Source organism: Passer montanus, unplaced genomic scaffold (assembly GCF_014805655.1).
Source record: "Passer montanus isolate IOZ18808 unplaced genomic scaffold, ASM1480565v1 scaffold13, whole genome shotgun sequence".
In the NCBI taxonomy this organism is placed as follows: domain Eukaryota; kingdom Metazoa; phylum Chordata; class Aves; order Passeriformes; family Passeridae; genus Passer; species Passer montanus.
In genome coordinates, this window is record NW_024359832.1 from 14,857,621 (window position 1) to 14,879,861 (window position 22,241).

Sequence of the window (22,241 nt, forward strand, 5' to 3'; positions counted from 1 at the left end):
GGAAACTACTATCAAACCCAGTAATATCTAATCTAAAGAGAAATGTGGTTTTTCAATTTAGGCACATAGAAATGAACTTGTCTGTAGTTGTGCATATGAACACTTAAAAAATATAGTGCAGCCATTTCAGTGTTAAAAATACTGTCAAAATATTATGAATCAAATTGTTCTGTGTTTCTTATATGTTGCTCTATAAAGGGTGGTCTTAGACTGGTGAGTGAAAATCTTCATTCTAAGTGGTATAACTTTTTTGTTGTTGGTGTTGTTAAAATGTTAGCAAGTAGCACATGATGTCTCACTTAAAACTTGATTTTTTTCATTGTGTATGCCTAATTACTGTGTTTGTGAAGGATGCTGGATCAAAAAATGAAATACCATATATATTACTTACAGAAAATTTTAAGAATGTGAGAAGAAATGCAGCAACTAGAGTTTCAGAGATACAAAAGAATTATTACATATTTTCATGCTCTACTCTATTTGAGTTATGGTTCTTCATTAACAGAATTTCTTTTTCTCATAGATGGTTACACCAATGCTATTGTTGTATAATTTATAATTTCATTAAACATATCCTTATCTAATGTCGGTGTTTTAGTGTTCCTGTGGGGACTGGAATTAATGTACATGGTATTGGGCATTGGGGATTATGGTTTGTGTGAACACTGCTTTTTTTTCTTTGCTTTGCTTTCTCAGCATCATTCCATAAACATTTTCAACTGTGTTCGTGTCCTGTGCTGGTCACTGTGCCTGCCCTGTGATTTTTATAATTGAACTAATATAGCAAGAAAAATTCAGCTGGGTTGTGTTCTCCTGTCCTAGGCTTTTTCTCATTTTTCCTTGTCTTTAGGAAACAGGCACTCATAAAGATGTTTGAGTCTAGATTAACACATTTAACATAACTTTATAACTTAAGTTTCCCATTGGCACAAAGATTAGGAAGGCTGAACACAAGTGTAAGAGAAGATGAAAGATGACTTAGTGCACAAAGCAGTAAATTGATGGCTCAGTGAAATTTCCTATGATCTTAGCAAGGCATTAAATTTATCTTTACATATGTGTTTCATTTTCCTTTTGTAAAAAAAAAGAATGGTATTTGCCTACTGGGAAGCAAATTAGTCAGCAAATGATCTGTTACTAATTGTAAAGGGTTTGTAAATGGGCGCTAGGGCCATATAAGAATCTGACAGACTGGATAAAAAGCAACAGTGAACAAATTGTCTTCTCTCCAGGAGTAACTTGTTATCTTAGGACATGTTTCTGTGGGAAAAGTAAAAACTAATTAACCATAGGTGTGAAATTAAAGAGCATCAGAGTCTTGTGACATGATACTATTGAGAAAGTAGCATTAGTTTGCTGAAGCCAGGCTGTTCATTCTCCATACCAGAATGCACAAAAGTGTTTCATGTTCTTTCTTTCACAGCCCCACTTGATTGTTAAGCTTACCCTAAGGATGTGTTCGTTTAGGTCTGTACACTGCAGCAAGCAGAGATACATTATAAAATCATCTGCACAGAGGTGTGTGCACCACATCTGAACTCCTTGTGCCTCGATTAATGTGTTCTGAGTTCACGGTCTGCTGCCTCAATAGATCTTCAGTGTACTTTGCCACTTGAGTTGCAGGGTGGGGAGAAGACAGTGAGCAATGCCTTTCATCCACCTCTCTTGCTTTCTGTGGCCTTACTATACCCTTTCAAAAAGAAAAAAAAAATTAGAGTAGTTCCAGTTATGTTTTAATCCTAAAATAATATTTAAGGTGACTCAAATTTGTATTAGTTTAATAATGTAATCTTTTCTGAATACTTGTTTCCAAAAATGTCAGCATTACGGGTAGGGGTAAGTGGTACAGGTACCTAACAGAAGAGATCAGATTCCAGCTGTCAGTGTAGTCTTAGTCCATTTAGCCAAATGAGAAATTGTTGCAAGAAATTCTGCCAAGAATTTATTAAAAATGAAAATGGGAAATGTCTAGCTGGGAAAAAAAAAATTCTTATTTTCTCTTTATCTGTCTCTTTAAGCTGTGTAGGCCAATCATCCATCATTCTAGTTTTGAAAAGAAACTTGGGTGTATTGTTTTTTCCTTCATAAGAAATTTTACTTTTGTATGAAAATATGCCTGCTGTTTGTATTTGCAAAGGTTAACATCATCTTAAAAATGTCCTGCCATCTACCAGACATTAAACATGCTTGTTATTAGACAAGAATCCTGTCACACTGTGTCCTCTTTAGTTAGCTGCACTTGGTGTGCTGAGATGGAGGCATTTACTTCTGGCTGCTCTTCTTGTTTTCTGTTGAAACCTATTTTAAGTCTTGCAAGTGTTAACCTCATTAACCTAAGATGCTCAAGAACCACTGTGTTTTAGAGTTTTAGCTGAAGTGCTGTAATTGTTTATTGTTTAACAGTATTTGAAATTCTCATTTAATATGGGATATTTTTTGTAATAAGAAGTTAATGTAATAACTGCAGCTACTTTCATAAATACCAATAGAGAACCTGTCATGCTAAACACTTTTTTAAAATTATTTCCTGTGTTAGAACAAACTGTCAGCTTCATCAATTTGATTTTAATGTGTGAAATATTGTTATTCCAAGAAGCTCAGATTTTGTGTCTTTGTATGACATTTTTTGGACAAGAAAGATGATTCCACATAAGCTTCGTACAAATAAGTGGAGGCCTATATGAGAGGTGTGCACAAAACCAGGCAAACCTCATTCACAGGCATGATGTCTTTCTGTTTTTAAGCAGAGACCTAGGAATTGTTCACCTTTCCTTTCCCATATTAGGCATATATTTTCATGTCTTGTATCTGTAGGAATTTGTCTTCTGGAAGGCACTCACATAGAGTGCCTTCTAAATAACATAGATTTGTTATTTAGAAAGATATATTTTTATTTATGGTAATTGAGAAGCATATTTGCTGATAATTCTAATTTTTTAAGAGGAGGAAGTGTTACAGTGTTTTATGTAAATTACAAGAGTTTTTAAGCCATGGTTTTTTTGCTTTCTGAAACTAGTGATTTCCTGTTGTAGCTGGAAATGTTAAATGTAGTTTTAAAAGTATTTAAGTACAGCAACACCTATTATTCTGCCTTAACAAGTCTTCTAATACAAGATTTGATTTGTTACTATGTCCTCATAGGAAAGCATCAGCAGTAGAGTGTACATGACAGTGAGAAAGTAAACACATGCTTGCAATCAAATTAATGTATTTCATCTGTCTTCAATTAATAACAATCTGTCATGCTATCTATCTGAGAAGTGGCATAAACAGTTTATTTTGTGTTTGGAATAACTTCCTGGAGGTAGTTAATGTGACATGTAGTTTGTCTGACATGAGTATAACCAGATCAACACTCTAGATGTTTTCTTGATAACCTAAAAAAATTACTGAGAAAATCTGTACTGGAACTATATTTATATTTCCTTTTGAGCTTCCTTAAATCAGAGTAGGGGCATAGTTTTCAGGACTTCCATGAAAGAGTTTTTTTTTCTGGCAGTTACACAATTTTAGTGTGAGAAGAAGATTGAAAGTATTAACAGAAAATTAACTATGAAAAGCTGCAGTTTGCACTCTGACATTTGGGATTGAATATGCGAGAATGCGTGCTGTAGTAGTTTAGAAGTACCAAATCACAACAGATTTTTAAAAAGCTAGCTGAAAGTGTGGTAGTGCTTCAGACCAGTTTTCTGGCAAATTAAGTTATTGTTATTTCTGTATAAATCTGATAATATTGGATAATAATAATTAGATATTTGATGCTTTTTTATTTACCCAGAAAGAACCTTTGTGTCTAAATAGAAAATGAAAGTGCAGTTGCTTGAAGTTCTAACTTACCTACTGAAATACTCTTTAAAATCTAAGACATAATGAAATACTTCCATGTTTTAGTGGGAAAGCAGTAGGTTGCTGGTAAGCTGTGCAATAAAAAACTAGGGAGGGGTTTTTTGTTGCCCATTTTTAAATTTCACTTTTTTCTTTGGATTGATAGTAGAATTAGGATTAAAACCAGATAATATTGCTTACAGCAGAAGAGGCTTGAAAGGGGGTTCCTGCTGGCCAGAGCAATGGGCCACGCTGAGCTATTCCCTGTTGACAGGCTATGAGAAAAAGGTCTGATAAACTGGAAAGTAAATCCTGTTGCCTAGAATGTTGTCAGTGTTCAGCTTGATTTCTGGTTTATTTTTTAGAATAGCGGATATTTGGCACCTCATGCAGAAATTCCTCTTTTAATTCCCTTTTTCATCCACGTTTGCTTACGCATGGAGGAAGCAGAACTGTCACGTTCTGGAATTAAACCGACTGTACTTGTTGAGCAGCGTGCACTGCATGAGGACAGTGCTGTATGTGTTGTTGTCCTGTCTGCTAGGCTTTCAGGTGCCCAAGCTAGCTTTGTTCTTAAGAAATCAGTCAGAAATTATACCAAAAAATAGGATGAAAAAGACATTGTCATATACAGACCCTTTTTTTAATGACCCTGAAGTATTTTCAGAAGAGAAAATGTGTACATAATTTTAAGCACATGTAAATCAAATTAATAAATTATTAAAGCATTTTACTTGTCATGTCTGTGTGGGCTAATCGTGATAGCTCATTATTTAAACATTATGTAATTGTATACCTTGTGTGCACAGCTGCAAATACTTTGCAGAAAGATTTATATTTCATTTTTCACAGCATACTATAAAAGAACATATTTTTGTGTGGTACCATAGATTAATGAAGATGTTTACTCATAACTTTAAAACTACTCTTAGTTATACTGAAATACGAAATAGCTATAATATGTAAGATAAGTAAAAAACCAGAGAGTTGTAACTGCATTTATGTGTTACTGCCAGTTTTAATGGAAAATACTGTTATCAATTAAAAAAGGTCCATCTTAAAGAGAACTGCCCCTTTGCAAATGAATCCCTTGCAGTTTTTACAATTCAAGGTCTGAAAGCAGATGATCGTCAGATTTGGGTGGAGAGGCATGTGTTTACTGAAACTCCAAACTGTCTCTTGTTTCTTTCCATACATATGTTTTAGAAAGAGGGTAGGTTAATTATCACTGGTATAATCATTGAAAACAGTTTATGGTTTCAAATTGTAATCTCACAGTCCAGGGGAAGTCCCAAGTATTAAACACTCAGACTTGCTTCACATGCATTATACTCAGTTGCCTATACTGTCCTCAGCAAGTACTGTCACTAGTTTCTCAGCTGCTTGGAAGTACCTGTATGAATTATAGACAGGTTTTGTGTTTCTTCCAAAATTACCTGAAAGGAAGATTCATGAAAAATGGATGTTTTCCTACTTAAAAAACTCCTGTAATTTTACATGGAGCTCTTCTTCCGTGATGTTATGAAAGAAGAGACTGGCAGTCCTGGGGGCAAGAGAGATAAATAAACTGAGTAGCAGCCTTTACATTCTGCAAAAATGATGCTCTGTTGTCTTTTTAAAGTATGTGCAGTTATTTACTTATATGGTTTTGAAAGATTATAAAACCAGAACATTCATCACTCTTCTGACTGATGATATATAAAGTACTTCCTGGCTTCGTCTTTGTACCAGTTGTATTGAGTAAACTGTTACATTTATTTTATTTATTGCCTTAATTTTAAGACAGTCCAGTTTTGGGATTAGATATCACTCTTTACTCCTTGCAGAACACTGGTGAGCTAATTATATTAGTCCTAGCTCCTGGGTTTTAGAGAAGCAGTGAAGTTCAAGTAGTTTTGAAGCTGCTACACCAGATATGGTGTAGTGGAATGGAAAAGATAGTCTGTGCATGGTGGTGCTGTGTGGTTTATTGCAGGCCATTTTTTAACTTATGGAATGACACAAGCATCTAAATAGTGGAAGAGAAACAGTTTTGACATTAATTTATTTACCATTAGTGGTTTCAGAGCCAAAAGCAGCAGAACTATTCAATCAAGATGTAATTGCTGTTGGATGGCTGGGTGTGGATAGATTGTAAAGCACTCATTTGTGTTTTATCTCGTACTTTTAAAGTTTTTCCATTCCCTTGCCACAGCCCAATATACTAAAATTTCACTGACTTACTCTTAATTTCTCAAGTAAATTCATATGGACTTTTGACTTTGAAGAAGAATTTATACTGTCTCGAGTGTTTCCTCAGAATTTTTAAATCATAGAATTGATATCTTACCTTGCAGTATTTTAAAGTATGCTTTTCTTTTCCATTTTGATTTAGCATTGTCCGTGAGATTTTCACTACGAATAATTGATGTATAATAGCAATTTGAAAATCATTTATAGATCACCTGAAGCTGTAACTTAATCAAGTCTCTCTGGTTATAACTTGATCTTACTTCTTTGTCCTTCTTTGAACTGTCACTTGCAGTGTTGTTCTTACAGGTGTTTTTTATTTTTTTTTTTTCCTTTCTGTGCTGGTTTTGGCTGGGATAGAGTTGATTTTCTTCCAAGAAGTCTTCAGGAATGCCTTAGAAGGAGTATCCTTGGGATTTCTGTGGGAGTTCAATACTTTCCTCCTAGATTCTGTTTTCTCTTTTCACCTCACTAGATCTCTGTTTAATCTCACCTATAAATCAAAATGCAACTCCCTGGAATTCATGAGAAGCAAGCATTTTAGTAAGTCTTACCTACTTTTGCAACAGCAGATGTTGATCTATGCTTGCTCAGTTTTTAAATGGAGATTTTAATTGGATCTGTTTGCCTTGCTGAGAGTTGCATCTGAATTCCGAAAGTTTCTAATCTGTTTTTGTTGTTCTGTACATACAGATGTATATCAACCTGTCAAAATTCCCAAAGTTTCTAATCTGTTTTTGTTGTTCTGGTATCTTTATGAGATACCTGTACATACAGATGTATATCAACCTGTCATGGAACAGCAGTCTTATCTTGCTACTGTAATTGAAGTGACTCTTCATACTAGAAATCTTAAAGATGAATGTTTAGTCCTATTTTAGAGAACCAATCAAAGAAGGGCTCATTAGAGCATAAGCAAGGCAATGGAGATAAATTTTGGAGGATATCTGGCAGCCATGTATTTTTTGTAGTTGTCACTCGAGGCTTTTAGTGTGTATTTCAGGCAAAAAAATGACCAAATCTGCAACAGCCTGTATTGTGGATGCCTTTTCTTTGAAAAGGACTTTGAATGTACTTTGGTGCTGATGAGCCCACTTTTCCTGTCCTGATCAGGTTAGTCAGGGGAACAATACTATCTCCCTCTCCTTCCCCCATTGCTCATGACGTCCCTCTGCTTCTCGATACAAGTTTTCATGCAAGTATTCCATTTAATGCAAATATATTAAGTGGTTCCATTCTAACGAGGGAATTAGCGATGTACCCCATTGACATTTTATCTATTGCTTTCATAATGTATACTTTTAACAGCCCTTTCTGCCTGTTGATCCCATTTTTAAGACATTTAGAATTTTTGAAATGAGAGATCAAAGAAATACCCTCACTGCCTTAGCTTTTTATGATCAGAAAACATACTTTAGTGCAAATAGGAGAGTTTGTATTCAAGCCCTTGACCAAAAATACTGGTTTGTAACATTTGTGTGCTGTAGAGTGTCACTGTTTGCAAATAGTTAAATCTTTCTACTTTTCAAACTTGTGTCTTGTGTCCTTTTGTCTCCTTTATTCATCCCATTGTGAATCTCTAGCCATCAGTTTATATTCTGCTTGGTAAAAAAGAAGCTATTAATTTTGCCCTGCTGTTACCCTCTTTCCCATTCCCTAAAGATGAAGAGGATGACTGTACCATCTGGCATGTAAACTTCACTTTGGGCCTTTCTCTAAATGTTTGTGTTTGATGTGTGGCCAAATCTTGCAGATTCCTTCTTTGAGACCTTTGTTAGATATGGCCTAGCATAGCCATTACCAGAGTTAAAATGTTCTCATTTTGTATCTAAATTTCAATAATTCCTTTTTCTTGGCCATTGCTTTGTTATCTAGTCATTTAGAATATTCTGCAAGATCATTTGCCTGGTTTATAAAATCAAACGGTATTTATGTATCTTATTCACGTTCTTTCTATCCAAAATGTATTTGTCTTTGCTGTTAAACTTTTCATGGCATAAGTGCACTCTCGTATCATTCTTCATCCCAAGATACCTATTCCTGCTGTTAATTGGCTCATCGTATGAGCCCACATTAGCCAGCTGTTAGTTTTCTGTCTATAAAGTCCCTACATTCCTTATAAATATCTTTTTTAGAAAATAATTTTTCTCCTCCAAAGCTCTCCCTAAAGTCTTTTTGCTGTGATGTCTAAATAAAAGCTGGACAAGACTTATCTCCTGGTGTGCTAAGAATTCTGCCTGTTGAGCTGACCAGTGTCAGATGTTAAAGGAAAAGGACTGGAGGGTAACTGTTCACTGTCTTTAGCTGATCTTCAGTAACTCTACAATTATGCCCTTGGCCCGTGGGCAATGCAAAGGAATTGGACTTAGGATCACTGCCCTTCATTGACTCCAAACTGCAGTTTTGGGTAGTTAAATATTTATTAACTCTTGAAACACTTATTGTACTGAAAATGTGCCCTTTTTCACCACAAGCTAATGTAACATGAATCACCTGGCATTTTCTGTGGCCTCTGAATGCACACATGGACTGTCACCTGGCAGTTCCCTGGCATGACAATGCCTGTACAGTTCAGAGCAGACAGCCCAAAATTCAGGAGGCAGAAAGTGAAGTACTTGTGACTGGGGAGAAGGACTGAGTAGTACACAAAGTTTGAAAACATAATTACACCTTGATTTTTCACGTTCAATCTGTTTGTTTCTATGATCTCGTGGGCTTTAATTTCTCTTCTGTAGTAAAGTATATACTCTACTGACCATATGTTATTATTGATGTTTCTTCATAGGAAATAAGAGGCATTTGAGGATGATTTCCAATATGCCTGTGGCATTTTTTTCCTGGAAATCCATCAGCCTTTTAGCCATTGTTTTCTTTGTACACTCTGTATTCTTTCCTTCCTGGGAAAGAGAGTTTGAGAGAGAATGTAACTAGTGAACTTGTTTTTATGTATTTGTGTAAGCATGTAGTGGTATTTTAAAGGAATATAGTGTAAATGCTGTCTATCTATCTATTTATCTATAATTGTATTGTAATTGTGTGTAGGTTTTTTGAGTTCAGGTATAATCAGAGAAATATAATGAGTGAAATCTGGAGATGGAGTTAAAGTTCCTTTAAAAGTTCATGAAATGAAAATAAAGAAAATACATTTTTATTTTTCCCAAAAGAGTAATCTTACTGTTGTTTTTTCCAAGCTGCACTTAAAACTAATATATGAAGCATAAAAATAATAGTTAATAATGAAATGTTTTAGGCAGTATGCTGTATTTTATTCTTAAAGGCATTTCAAAAGAGTCTATCTTTTATCTTGATAGTTATTTTTCAGAGAAAAAAATTAAATGCATGTTTTTAACAAAATTGTTATTGACTTTGGGCTTTATTTTAGTAAATGTATTTGTTCTTCCCTTTTTAAATGAATCTTTATGACATAGTGGGCATTTAGTGTTATGGAAAAACTATACTAGAAACATTAGTGTTAATAGTTTAGTATTTTAGTCCTTCACAAATTAATGTCTGTGGTAACTGGATGATTTTAGGCCTGTTCTTACAAACAAGGCCTTACTGATGTGCAAGGAACAGTAATACGTGTCAAAAACTCCACATTAACCAAGGTAAGCAGTATAAATGGGGTGTAGGAATCCCCTGTTAGGCTAAAAATCTCCAAGAGAAAATCTCCAGAGCCTACAAATTAAAGACCTCCAATATCATTTAAAAATAAAGCCTTTTATGTAGTAGGAGAGCATTTTTTCAGCTGATAATCAAATAACACTATTATACAGGCTTACTAGATTTGCAAATTTACAAGTTTTTACAAGTCAGTTGGGTCCCTTCCTCAGGAAATCAGTTGAAGTTTTTTTTTCCTGTATTAACTCAAAGAGCTTGCTTGTCCTTAAATCCTTCTGAATATATTTGCCTTATAATTTGACTACATTGAGTCAACACCCTTATAGGAACCGTAATGCAATAAAAAAAAGAGAAACTGTTCAATATAGTTTCCAATTACCTTAGGATCAGATTGGAGAAACTGGAATGTACACAATAAAACCTGCACAAGGCTTGAGTTCTGTGAGATTTTGGAAGCAACCAGTGCTTTTCAGCACAAAATACCATTTGGAAGCTTTACTCTGCTTCCAGTGGTTATAAAGTGATAAAAATGAAAATATGTGTGAGTCTTGAAATGTGAATTTTACTTTTTAAAATTTTCTGAACCACACCTTTGTGGAATTGAAAGTCTCATATGTAAGTAACTAAGCATCACTGCTTTTACTCAGTCAATTTTTTTATTATAGTGAATGTTTTTGCTTTGCCATGTTCTGCAATAAAATTCTTTATAACTTATTTACATTTTTACTTTGGAAAAATATGTCGATGCAGATGTGCCTGGTGAATTTATTTTGTAAAAGTCTTCAGGTTACACTGGAATCCCCAATATGCATCTTGCAAACAGAATATGGAATATTAATTCTGTCTTGTATGTAGCTAGCAGCAAAGTTATTACAAAATATTTGAGTGTATCCAGAAATAAATTTGTACTTTGAGATATGAATTTGTTGCATTTGGCCATAAAATTTTAGTTGTGGTTTCATTTCAGTTTTGCAAATAAAATTAGTCTGATATAATTAATTGCTTTTATTTTAGCAAATGATTATAGAGTGAAAGAAACTTGCATTTGCATATACCTGTAAAGGAAAGTATTATATCTGATGTGTTTCCAGTGAATAATTTCTAAGGTCAGTAACTAAATGGGCTCCAGTGTAATAATTTTTCATTTCTTCAACTTATTTTTAGTTGACTTGGAGCATATTCGCACAGTGAAAGCTGACAAGCACCAGCGATTTTGTCAGGAAAACAACTTCAGTAGCCATTTTGTGTCAGCCAAGACAGGAGATTCTGTAAGTAAGGAAAAACCCCAAACTTGTAGATGTCTGTAGTTTTTTTTCAAGATGCAGCAGTTATATTATACTTCATATGAACTGTTGAGAACTCTGAGTGCTGCAGGCCCTTTTTTGACTCCCTTAGTTGCATGAAAAGTAGATCTTTGTATGAATGTGTATTATTCTTATTAAATTACAGTGGTTTCTCATCTGATTTTCAGTTTGAGGTACAGATTTTAATGGAAATGATCTGACTTATACATCAGCGTGAAAACTGAGACCAACTAAATCTCTGTTTGCTGTCAGCCTGTAGTTAAGTATATTTCTTCATTCCAGGTGGAGTCCCATCTACAGCCCATCAATATAGAATTTTCCAACAATTGGTAAATAATGTGACAAGACCCTGTTGCAATAAAAGATTTTAATATGAGTCCTGAGCCATGACAGACATTCCCTTTGCAGCTCCATTGAAATTTGAACATTCTGACATTTGTACCAGATGCTTTGCAGAGTACATTTTTGAACAATCTTTTGACTCTGAGCTAACTGGGTTATTTGTTTTAGTTGGAAGTGTATGAAAGAAAAGGTTCTTTTTGAGTTGACACTATCAGTCAAATTAAATATTATTATATTGTTTTGCTTGATTTCTGTCTCATGCCTAATGAGTTTGTCATTCCCATAAAACAGTCTTGTATCTGTCTACTTAATATTACTGTTGACAAGAAAGTTTACTTTATTTTAATGTTATTGAATAGCAAGACCATGGTCATGTACATGGAAGTATAGTACACAAATGGAATCACTTGTTAAGGTCTTAGATGAATCTTGTGCAGTGAACTGCCTAATTTTGTAAGATAATAGTTTTTCTGTGAAGTCTAACAATGCTACTGTTACAAATGCAGTGAGTCCTGATTCTCTTTTTAGTTTGTGTTAAAACCTTGGCATATTTTTTTTGTTTTAAGTGTGGAATTACTGGCTTTTTATGCTAGCAACAGAAGAAAAAAATCATAATTCTACCCTTAGTAACATGTGCATCTGATAAAATGTATTCTTTTCTCAAGGAGACCACCAAAATCAGTTCATGTTATAATTGATACAGTTATCATTGCTAATTATGACAGAATCTTTATTTCAGCTTTTTAATTAAGTCTTTAATTACATCAGCATTCCACTATATATACTGATTGTATTTTTAATAGCTTACTGTTTAAAAGCAAAAGTAAATCTGAACATGACTAGAAAATATTAACAGGAAATCTCTGCCTAAATATATACTAACAAAAGAAGTAGTTTCAGTAGTTCATTTTTAGTTTGAATATAAATTTGCATTATCCCTTTCACTGCTGCTGCACACTGATCATTCAGAAGATGGAGTGTTTATCCTAGACAGTGATTTAAGAAGAGGCATCCATTGCTACTGTGAATATAGACTAGAGGAGTCTTACTCAGTTCAATGATTTGTTTCGTTTATGTCAGATCTTTTCAACAGACCTATTTGCAAAAGATGATTTTGTGTGTATAGAAAATTCCAAAAGTCATCTCAGGGGCAAAAAAAAATTAATGGAAGATTTATTATCACTAACTGTGTTACTGTCCACCAAATCACATAGCTGAAGCATTGCACTTGTGCTTGATGTTTTTTGCACAGAGTGTCCTCAGGGCAGGTGATGTAGCTCAGAGCACCTGTGATCTTGATGTGGGTTAAAGTAGGTCTCTGAGCCTCAGAATTTCTGTTCAGTGTGCCCTTTCTTGTTGTGTAGATGTTGGTAGAACAGACCAGTACTGCACCAAGGAGTTGAGAGAAAGAGCAATTGTTTTGGAAGCAACCACACTTTGTTGATTGTGCCACTAGTTTATTTCTGGTTTCCATCTTGGATATTAGAAGAGACCGTGTAAATAGTATTTTTTTTCTTAATTTTCACTGAAAATGATGGTGAGCATTTACGTAGATTTTTTTTTTGGTGGGTATCAGCTGCATGATGCAAAACAACGTTTGTTAGGTATTTAGATGGTGAGCTCAGATGTTGTTAGCAGCCCTGCAGATAAAATGTAACTTGTAGCTTGGCAATACAGTGTTTAGCAGCACTGCACACTTAAGCTGCTCCTCTTGAACATGTCATATTCTTTAGTCACATTTAAAATGCAGTTTTACCTAAACAGTGAGATAGGTGGACTGTCTTGAGATGAATTAAAGAAATTATTTAAAACAGCATTGCCACCCAGTATTATGTGTTAAACCATGTCCAAAGTCTAACTCTGCCAGGCTGCTGCTACAGGCTGTACAACATCCTGCTTGTTCCTAGATGCTTCTCTTTGGTGTGTGTTCTGTAAGATTCTTCAGAACTCTTTCATACTGCTATTTTTTGGACATATGTAGTAGGGATTTTGGTGATGTCGATGCACAGTTCTGTTATTCTCAGTTTCAGAAACCTACATCTCTTATTTCACAATACACTGGTAATACATTTTTGTGCTCAACATTAGTGAATACCCTTATTCATATTTTATAGCACCGGGAGTAGTATTTGAGAGGTGGGTTGTGTAAAAGCTTGTTTAAACTTAGGTCTCTGGAGGCAAAGTAGAAGTGTTGCTTAACAATCCAGCATACTGTTCATTCCTTGTACCATTGTTGAATTATTTTCTCAAATTTTTAAACAAAATTGAAAGTACCAGCTGAGGGGTTTTTTTTCAGATCTGTTTTGCACAGGTCACAATTTTGTATATCATTGTTTACTGTTCAGGAATGGTTTGATATATTTGAAAGAACCTCAAGGATGTCTGTTTTTAATCATTGAAATGCAATTTATTTTCTTTCCATAGGTCTTCCTGTGTTTTCAGAGAATTGCTGCTGACATACTCGGCATCAAATTAAACAAAGCAGAATTGGAACAATCACAGGTGATTTTTCACAAATACATGGATTTTTTTAGTATTTTATTTAGTATTAAAAGTGATCTTGTGGATTTATAACTGTTCTTTAAATAAATCTTCATCTGTTGTTCTGAAGATAAATATTCAATTTCACAACAGCTTTTATGAAATATGATAATTCCTTACTTATCCATCATGATCAACTCTCTGAAACAAGAAAAAACATGTTCAGAAATTAAGAAAAAACTTTAGTTCTAAGGGTGTTTGTTTAGAAATAGCACTTAAGATTAGCTTAGAAATTAAATATGTGTGCATATGCAGGTAGTATGGAAGATATAAATTATATTATATGCATGGGTTTAAACTGAAATTTTTTTCTACAACCAATTTAAATTTACTTAGTGAATCCAAATGTTTCTATTCTAGTGGTGTAACGTCCTAGATCTGCTTTTCAGTACCAGTGTTAAATAAGTACCACAAAATAAGTCAGTAAATTTATTTAAAATAAATGGCAAAGCATTCCTTATGTACAGCTTGGTGTCCTTCTTTTTGAAATATACAATAAATATGTAATTTCTGAAAGTGCTTTGCCACAGCAGTGTTTGCAATCTGTGTTGAAGTGGTTGGCTAGAAAACTGTATTGCAAACAGTAAAATTGTAAAATAAACTTACAGAGCATACTTAGCAACAAATTAGTTTTAAAAAGCTGTAATTTATAGGCAGAGAAATACTAAGTGTGTCTTTTAAATGTTCTTTTACTACGAAGGCACTATCCATCTATTATTTTGAGCTCTGTCATTATTTGTGCTAAATAATTGAGCACATAGAGTTCTTGCTACTAAGGCACTACCCATGTATTATTTTGAGCTGTCATTATTTGTGCTAAATAATTGAGCACATAGGGTTCTTAAATTTTACTTTGGTTGTTTAGCTAGCACTGGACTGTCACTCCTAGACCTCTCTGTGCTCTGAGTGGTGTTCTGTAACTCAGGTCTAAGATTGTAGAAAGGTGTATAAATACCTTAAATTTAAAGGAGACTGATAATAGGGTTATAGGGAAAACTGTATAATTCTAAAGAAAGGGCATTCTTATAGGTTGTCTTTAAAGTAAGAAGCTCCATATAGCCCCAGTTCAAGAGTACATTAATTATGTCAAACTGGTATTAGATTTAAGTAGGCTTCCTTCTACTTTAGTATTGTAATTAGCTTTTAATTTTGTTGAGTAGATCAATGGAATATGCAATATATGGGTCAGTTGATATTACACAAGTTGCATTACCAATAGCCTATAAATAGTTAATTTGCATAAATTAAATACTGTGGCATATATTACTATTGATGTGAATCCAGGCTCTAATTATCAAAAAAAAAAAAGGTAAAAAAATGTCTCTGAAAAACCACCACCACTCACAAAAAAAAGAAAAAAAAAAAGAAAAAAAATAAGCCAGTAAATTAATTTGGACAGAAAATAAACTTCACTGTTGCCTTTTAGGTACAGGAGAAGTCATTGTGTGGTGCAACAGTGTGTGTAGCTAAAGAGTGTGAGATGCTTAATTTGCAAAGTTCTGTTAATGGAGCATAATTTAAATCTACTCCAAACAAGCAATAGGTCTTTGTTATCAGTAAAACCTTTGCTCCATTTGAGAGGGTTATTTTGAAGGGATTCTAAGAGTTTCCCCAATGAGAATTGTATTGGAATGTCTGTTAGCTGTATCTTAAGGCTCACTGTTGTATGGAACCAAATATCCCCATTACTTCATAAGAATAGAAAAGGGAAAGTTTCTTCATAATCTGGAGAGCGAAAACTTGAATCTTCATATTCTCGGAAAGATAAATTCTCTTTAGAGAAATTCATTTGTCTGCAGTAGAAAAGCCTAATTGAAGTGATGCGTGGATGATGTTTGCCAAAAGCGTGGAGCTGGTCTCTTGGCTGGAAGGAGGTGGTGTTAGAGGATGATGCCATTATTAGATTTCTGTTTTACCACAGACTCTTGTATGACAGGTGCAGGCCCCTTCAGTACAGTGGTGGTGGTGGGAGTTTTCTCCTCTTTCATCTCTAAAATGGGCACGTGTATTCCTTAATTTGTGGGACAATTATATAACATGTGTTCCTTAAAGTTTTTAGACATTGAATACTCTAGCTACTGGGCTATAAAATTAGATCAGTGGATAAACAGATGCTAGATAAATGCTATAAAGAATCTAATAAATACAAGATAATAGTAAATGTGACTCATCCATAAAGTATACAAGTGTTGACTTGGATTCAATCTTTAAATAAGGATTTTGGATTTTACAAATGTGCACTATTTACACACTGGATTGTATATTTGAGTTTTCCATATTTTGTGCAATGTGAGATTTCCTTATTGCTGAGATGGTTCTTGCTCGAATCCATTTGTCAGAGAGAATCAGATATGTTCATTCAATCTAGGCAGTAGCAAAATATAAGATTAAATATTGAATTTTTGTAAAATGCCAACACTCAAATGCTATATGTGTATTTTTTATTGTCTAGTATTGAGAATACACTTTAAAATTATTTCTAGCGCTTGATTTTGTGCCTGAATATCTTATTTCTTGTGTTTAGAGTTAGTTATGATTGTTACAGTCTAGGAGGATCTTAGATGTGACTCATAGGTGGATACAAATAAGTAATAGGAATCCCAAACATAGTATTTTAACTTGTATGAATTTTTGGATTTTGGCTCATGACTTTTGAGCTTTGATGACTAGCAGAACTGCAGATGCTCTTGTGAAAAGTATATAAGGTTCTTAGTTGTCTTCAAATTAGCAGCACAACTTCTGTTAATTGACTGCAAGAACAAGCTTTAGAGATTGAATTATATTTACTCTGCATTATTTCAGAAAACAGCTGCAGCAGTTTAAGATATTAATGCAGCCCAAGCTATTTTCTGCTGCCTTTTTGTTGGAATGTATTGCTCCCACATCAGAATCAGAACATGGAAGGTGATCATGTGCTTTGGCCACATCAGGGTGAAGTTGAGCAGCTTAGCTTAAACTGCTGCTGAAAGTTGTTTTAAAGAGAAGCTGCCAGACTGTGCTGAAGTGGATGAGGTGCAAGTCCACGTTACATTCCAGCAGCTCTCCTTTGGCAGCAATGGCATCCAGCAGAGGAATAGGACAGACATTTGGGGGTGGTAAGTCTTTAAACTATCTCAGCTAGAGCTACTAAACCTTGTCTGGTAACATGCTGAGATAGCTGTTAATCAAACTTTTATTTGGACAAAACTGTGGTGAAACAAAGAACTAGATTACTCTTCATGCGTGACTGGAAAGTAGAGCATGTTTTTTGAAATAGAACAGTTCCAAAATAATAAAATTGCAGATTCTGACTTATTTTCAGTCCTCAAAATACTCTCCCTTTTAAATTGCAAGGGTCTGATGAAATGTGAGGAAATAGCTCCTTTATTAATCAAATGTTTTTCTTTCTGTATTTTTTACTTTCAACCGTAGTGTAAAAACTGCATGGGGTACAGCTTTGTTCCTTGGCACTGGCAAGAGCTAGCATTTTTGTAAGTGATGTGTAGTTTTCTCTCTAACTAAACACCAGTTCAGCAGACCAGTGTGTGTGTGCCAGCTTTGTACAATAAAGTGTTTGGCAGATAAGTCAGATCTGGAATACAGAGCACCTGGACCAAGAAAAGGTTATTTCTCATTATTTATGTTGATTTGAACCATGGCAATTATACACTTGATGTAGAATCTGATGCAGAGGCCCAAGTTTTTAATTACCTGGTAATTAAAAGTTAATGAAAGAAATATTGCAATGATATTTTTAAACTCTTATTTGGATGAAATTCCATTGGAAAATCCAGGTCATTTATGATCATCAGTTTTTTGCTACAGTGTACCTAAGCATAGGTCACTAATCTGCCTGTGTTTACAGGATGGGATTTAGACCAATGTTTGGGGAACAATTAATTGCCTGCTGATTGCAGGACTTTTTCTTTTGGGGTTTTTTTGCCCTTCAGCTCTAGTCAAAAGATTGGTATGAAGGAACTAGGTCCTGTGAGGTCAGATAATGCTGTTTAATGCTAAAACTCCTACTACTGCCCTACGTGGGATTTGGCAACCTTTCTCTTGATAACATCAGGCCAGGAGTCCAGTAAATCATGAGTGTTTTCCACTAGATAAGATAATATGAATGTGATGAATTAAGCTCAAGAAGAGTACTTCAGCAGCTAATAAATCCAGGTCCTTTGCCAGCCTATTCAATTATTGTTGCTTGTTTGACATACAGGTTTTATTTACAGAGGTAATCTTTAATGTATACTGTTTATATATTCCTAATCCAGTTTATATATTGTTTCCCTTAAAATAATGGAATTTAATTATTTATTAATTAATTTTGACCTTGAAAATATATTGAAGGAAAGTTGAAGTAATTAAGAAAAAATATTAAACTGGTTTAGGGTATCCTTCATAGCAGACTTACCTCCTCTTGCTGCTTCTTTACTGAAATTGTTCCATGAATTTTACTTCCCTTTGCATGAGCCCTGTATTGACCCGGTATTAATAATGAGAACCCTGTATCCATTATCTGTATTAACAATAAGAAAACAGTTTTGTTTGTCTTTAAGGGAAAAAATGGGAACCTTTTATTTTTAAATGAAGCAAAGAAAAATCAAAGCTGCAAGCATTTTGACATGAGGTTGTTAATTTGATCACTGCTTTTAGATTACATATTTAGGTGTAATGTGATAGTTATGTGATGGAAAAGATGCATGTGTGCAGCTAATGCACTTGTTACAGGCTGATAATGTAATATTTAAATATCTTTCACTTGAGGAGGAATAGGCCACTGTCATCTTTTCTTTCACTGAATTCCCTGCCTTTTTATTCTGTCCTTTCTCTAGCTTTAACACACTCTTGCTGATTGCATGTATGAGCCTTTCACTTTGGTGCTTTGAGAGGGCATGTTCTGGAGAAAGCTCGACAAGCAGCCCTGGTGCTGAGAGTGCTGCTTTCAGCCAGACGTGTTGCTCTTATATCTGCCTAGGGCCTGAAAATGCACTTTTATTTTGCTTCTGCATAATCTTATGTTATCCATTCATTCTTTTCAACTACTGATTAATCTCTCCATTGTTTTCCTTCTCTTTTCTTTTTACATTCTTCTCCTTGCCCTCTATCCATCATGTTGATACATGGTTAACAGAATGTTGTCAGGGCAGAACTAGTGAAATATCCTGAAGAAGATAACCAACATCACACTTCCAACTGCCAGAGCAAAGTCTGCTCAATGCAGTAGTTCAGGTATTGATGAAAAACTTGGTTTGTTTCTTTTTTATAAGCTGCATTGCTTTTACATGAAGTAACAACTGTTAAAGTAAGTTCTTTTGGAAGATTGTGTTTTGTACGTGTAAGTACTTGTAATACTCAACATATTATTTTGTAACTTTGTGTACAATTAATTACATAGTGTTTCTAATAATCAGATAGTTTGTAGAAACTTTGAAATTCTTCCTGTTGCTGTATTCAGTGCTGTACATTCAAAATATTGCATAGCTGTCTCAGATGGAAATGGATACAAAATTCTACATTTCTGTCTCCTCATGTAGGAGAGAGCATCAGTCTTATCATATGCTTTGTAAATAGAATGTGTGATACCTGTTAGATCTGTATTAGAGAAGAAATATAGTGTGCAGAGCTTCTTTTTATGTTAATGTAATCGTTAGCCAGTATGCATAGCAAAGCTTTTTAAAAATATGGCTGTATTTAAAATTCAGTTTGAATTCTGTCCATATTTTCTGATGAAATGCTTGGAGTAAAGACAAAAAGACTTAGGTACAATTTCCCGTTACAATGTAGGCAGTTATTATTAAAGAATGAACGGCACAACTTTTGCAAATAAATTCTGTTTTATTACTCTGACACAGAAAAATTTTCATGGAAGTAAAACTGCATTCATTGCTTCAGCAAGATAATTCTACTGCTTTTGTAGTGTTGTGATAACCTACCAAGGCACTTGCTTCTGCTTAGCATGAATAAACCTAGAATTATAATGAGACTTAGCACCCGATAAGGTTTCCTGTAAGGTAGTGAAAAAAAATACTGGTTTGTTTGTTATTTTTCCCTTTGTATTTCATAAAAATCTGTTGAATGCTTTGTCCGCAAGAAGTTTCAATTTTCTGATTGTTACTGTGTTTTCTCATGACAGAGAGTGGTGAAGGCAGATATTGTCAACTACAGTCAGGAGCCTGTGACAAGATCCGTCAATCCTTCCAGGAGCTCAATGTGTGCAGTTCAGTGACCACCCTGTTCTTCTCTGGCTTGATACCTTTGCAGTGCTCCTGCCTTGATGCAGGCTCTGGGACACCAGGAACTTTGTTTTAACAGGGACCAGCACAACAATGCCATTAGAGGTTTCAGAAACATGTACCACTGTCCATTACGAAGCAGCAGGCAGTTTTTAAACTGGCTCAAATTCAAACATGAGACCACACACTTGAAAAATTTCAGTCTATATTCTTTAAAATTATATTTAAATGAAACTGTATAACTGTGTTTATGTTTCCTCCTCTCTATTTGACTGATACCAGAATAAAAATAGATGAGGAAGCCCTGCATTCAAAATGCTTTTAAAGACATCACCATGGAAGGGTATTTTGCCAAAGCATTTTTAATTTTTTCCCTCCATTTATTTGAACTAACACTCAGTTACTTGGAAAAGCTGTTGTTGGAATAGTTTTAAACACATAATATATATTTTATCTAGGGATAATTTTGAAAGTGTTCAATTAATATATATGCACTTAGCACAAAATGTTGTATCCAGTGAGAAACAGTGCTTGAAATAAAGCTGTTATTATAAAAATAGTCACTTCTCTGAAGTCTCAAATTGTCTCCATGGATGCTCTGAAAAATGCTAGTGTTTTTGTGTATTTTTATTACCACATCAGCATTACTTCTTGCACTAATAGATAGGCTTATACATCTTTATGAATATGGATGAATCTCAGTGAACAGTTGGATCTGTAAATGATGAGTGATATATTCAACATGCATTAGAAACTGTTGATAGATCAATTAGCATCAGCCACTTTAAATAACTAACAGAATGACTTTTGGCCTGGTACTCTTTTCTTTTGAATTTAGAATAAATGACAAATAAAAAGCTGTGTCTTCTGTGATCTTCACACTTCTCCCCTGTTGCTTTCCTAGCAGTGCACACAGTTCTCTGCTGGCACATCTGAACAGAAGGCTAAGGAGAGAAAAACAATTAAGCCATCTCAATGCCCAAACTAGAAATCTTTTCCTGTTTAAACTCTAGAATGTGCTTTCTAATAACTACAAGGAAACATTTGGAGATTCAGAAAGTAATAAGGCTATGAAGGAGGCTTGTATATCACAAGTTAAAATTATGAGGTTCTTCAAGTGAATGTTACTATTAAGCTGTTCAAGCAACAATTAAACTATTAGTAGTTTAACAAAATAGCTAAACTATTTTAACTATTTGTGAAAGTATTGCAGATGGCAAAAAATCCTATTTATTAGCTTAACACAGTTATATAACTCTGTGATATGACTTTAGTGTATATTGTTTAGCATTCAGATGTGGGAAATTCTAAGAAGCTGAGATATTGAGAAATTATGCTACACTAAGGTAGGTGTGATTTGCAGTGAATTATTTATTCTAGTCTGAATTCTTGCTCCTTTCCATAGGGTTTGTGTCCCATTGCATTGCTTTACTGTATAGTTAACTGCAACTGTGAGGATAAGTCTCTTCTACTACCACCAGCTGAGAACTTCTCTTCAAAGCTATTTTCTTAATAGTTATTCACTTCACAAGTTTATGGTCTCCAAGGCAGGTGGAAAGTTTAAAACCCTTACATTTCTTGGTGTGTTTGTGGCCTCAGCTCATATGTTCAAATATTGACTAGAACTGCCCCCTCTGAGAAGCTGAGCACAATGTAGCTGTGGTCTTTCTCTAGTCCATGTGTATCATCCTCATGGTCCTGCTTCCCAAGTAATATGTAGCATGGTCTTAAACACCGACTTCTTGGGTAAAGTTTGGTTTTTTTTCTTTTAAAAATTTCTGTAATTTTACTTTTCAAAAGAAAATATAAGCTTTTTTATAACTTCATATGCAGAGTCCATTGTTACCTTGAATAATAAAAAATTTTTGCCTTTACATTTTGGGTATCCTGCTGTATGAAAGATGTTATATGTGTCCCAGTGCAAGCTGTTTTACAGACTGATTTTATTTCTTGGTCTCATCACAGTTTTTTATTCTCAGTGCCTATTTTTCTAGCTGTCTTTGACTTGTACATCCTTTTGTATTTTATTCCTCTTAATCTTTCCACCAACTGCTATGTTAAAGGCTTACCTTTTCTGAAGATATTTTTGTTTATGTTTCCAGACTGCCCTCATTCTTCCTCCCTAACATACATGTATTTTATTTACACTAACCAGGAATGTCCT

The 22,241-nt window shown here is 34.4% G+C and overlaps 1 protein-coding gene across 2 annotated transcripts in view; it reads left to right on the forward strand.

Annotated features, from left to right (window-relative positions):
• Nucleotides 1–21,951, forward strand: part of RAB28 (RAB28, member RAS oncogene family) — a 63,554-nt gene extending 41,603 nt beyond the window's left edge. The window contains exons 5-8 of one of the 2 annotated variants that reach the window (XM_039699109.1): nucleotides 10,840–10,943; nucleotides 13,746–13,823; nucleotides 18,976–19,073; nucleotides 19,978–21,951. In XM_039699109.1, coding sequence (XP_039555043.1) covers nucleotides 10,840–10,943; nucleotides 13,746–13,823; nucleotides 18,976–19,068 — 275 coding nt within the window. In that variant the 3' untranslated portion in view covers nucleotides 19,069–19,073; nucleotides 19,978–21,951. The remainder of the gene's footprint in view (nucleotides 1–10,839; nucleotides 10,944–13,745; nucleotides 13,824–18,975; nucleotides 19,074–19,977) is intronic. The other variant, XM_039699108.1, reaches the window with a different exon arrangement.
• Nucleotides 21,952–22,241: the final 290 nt, after the last annotated feature.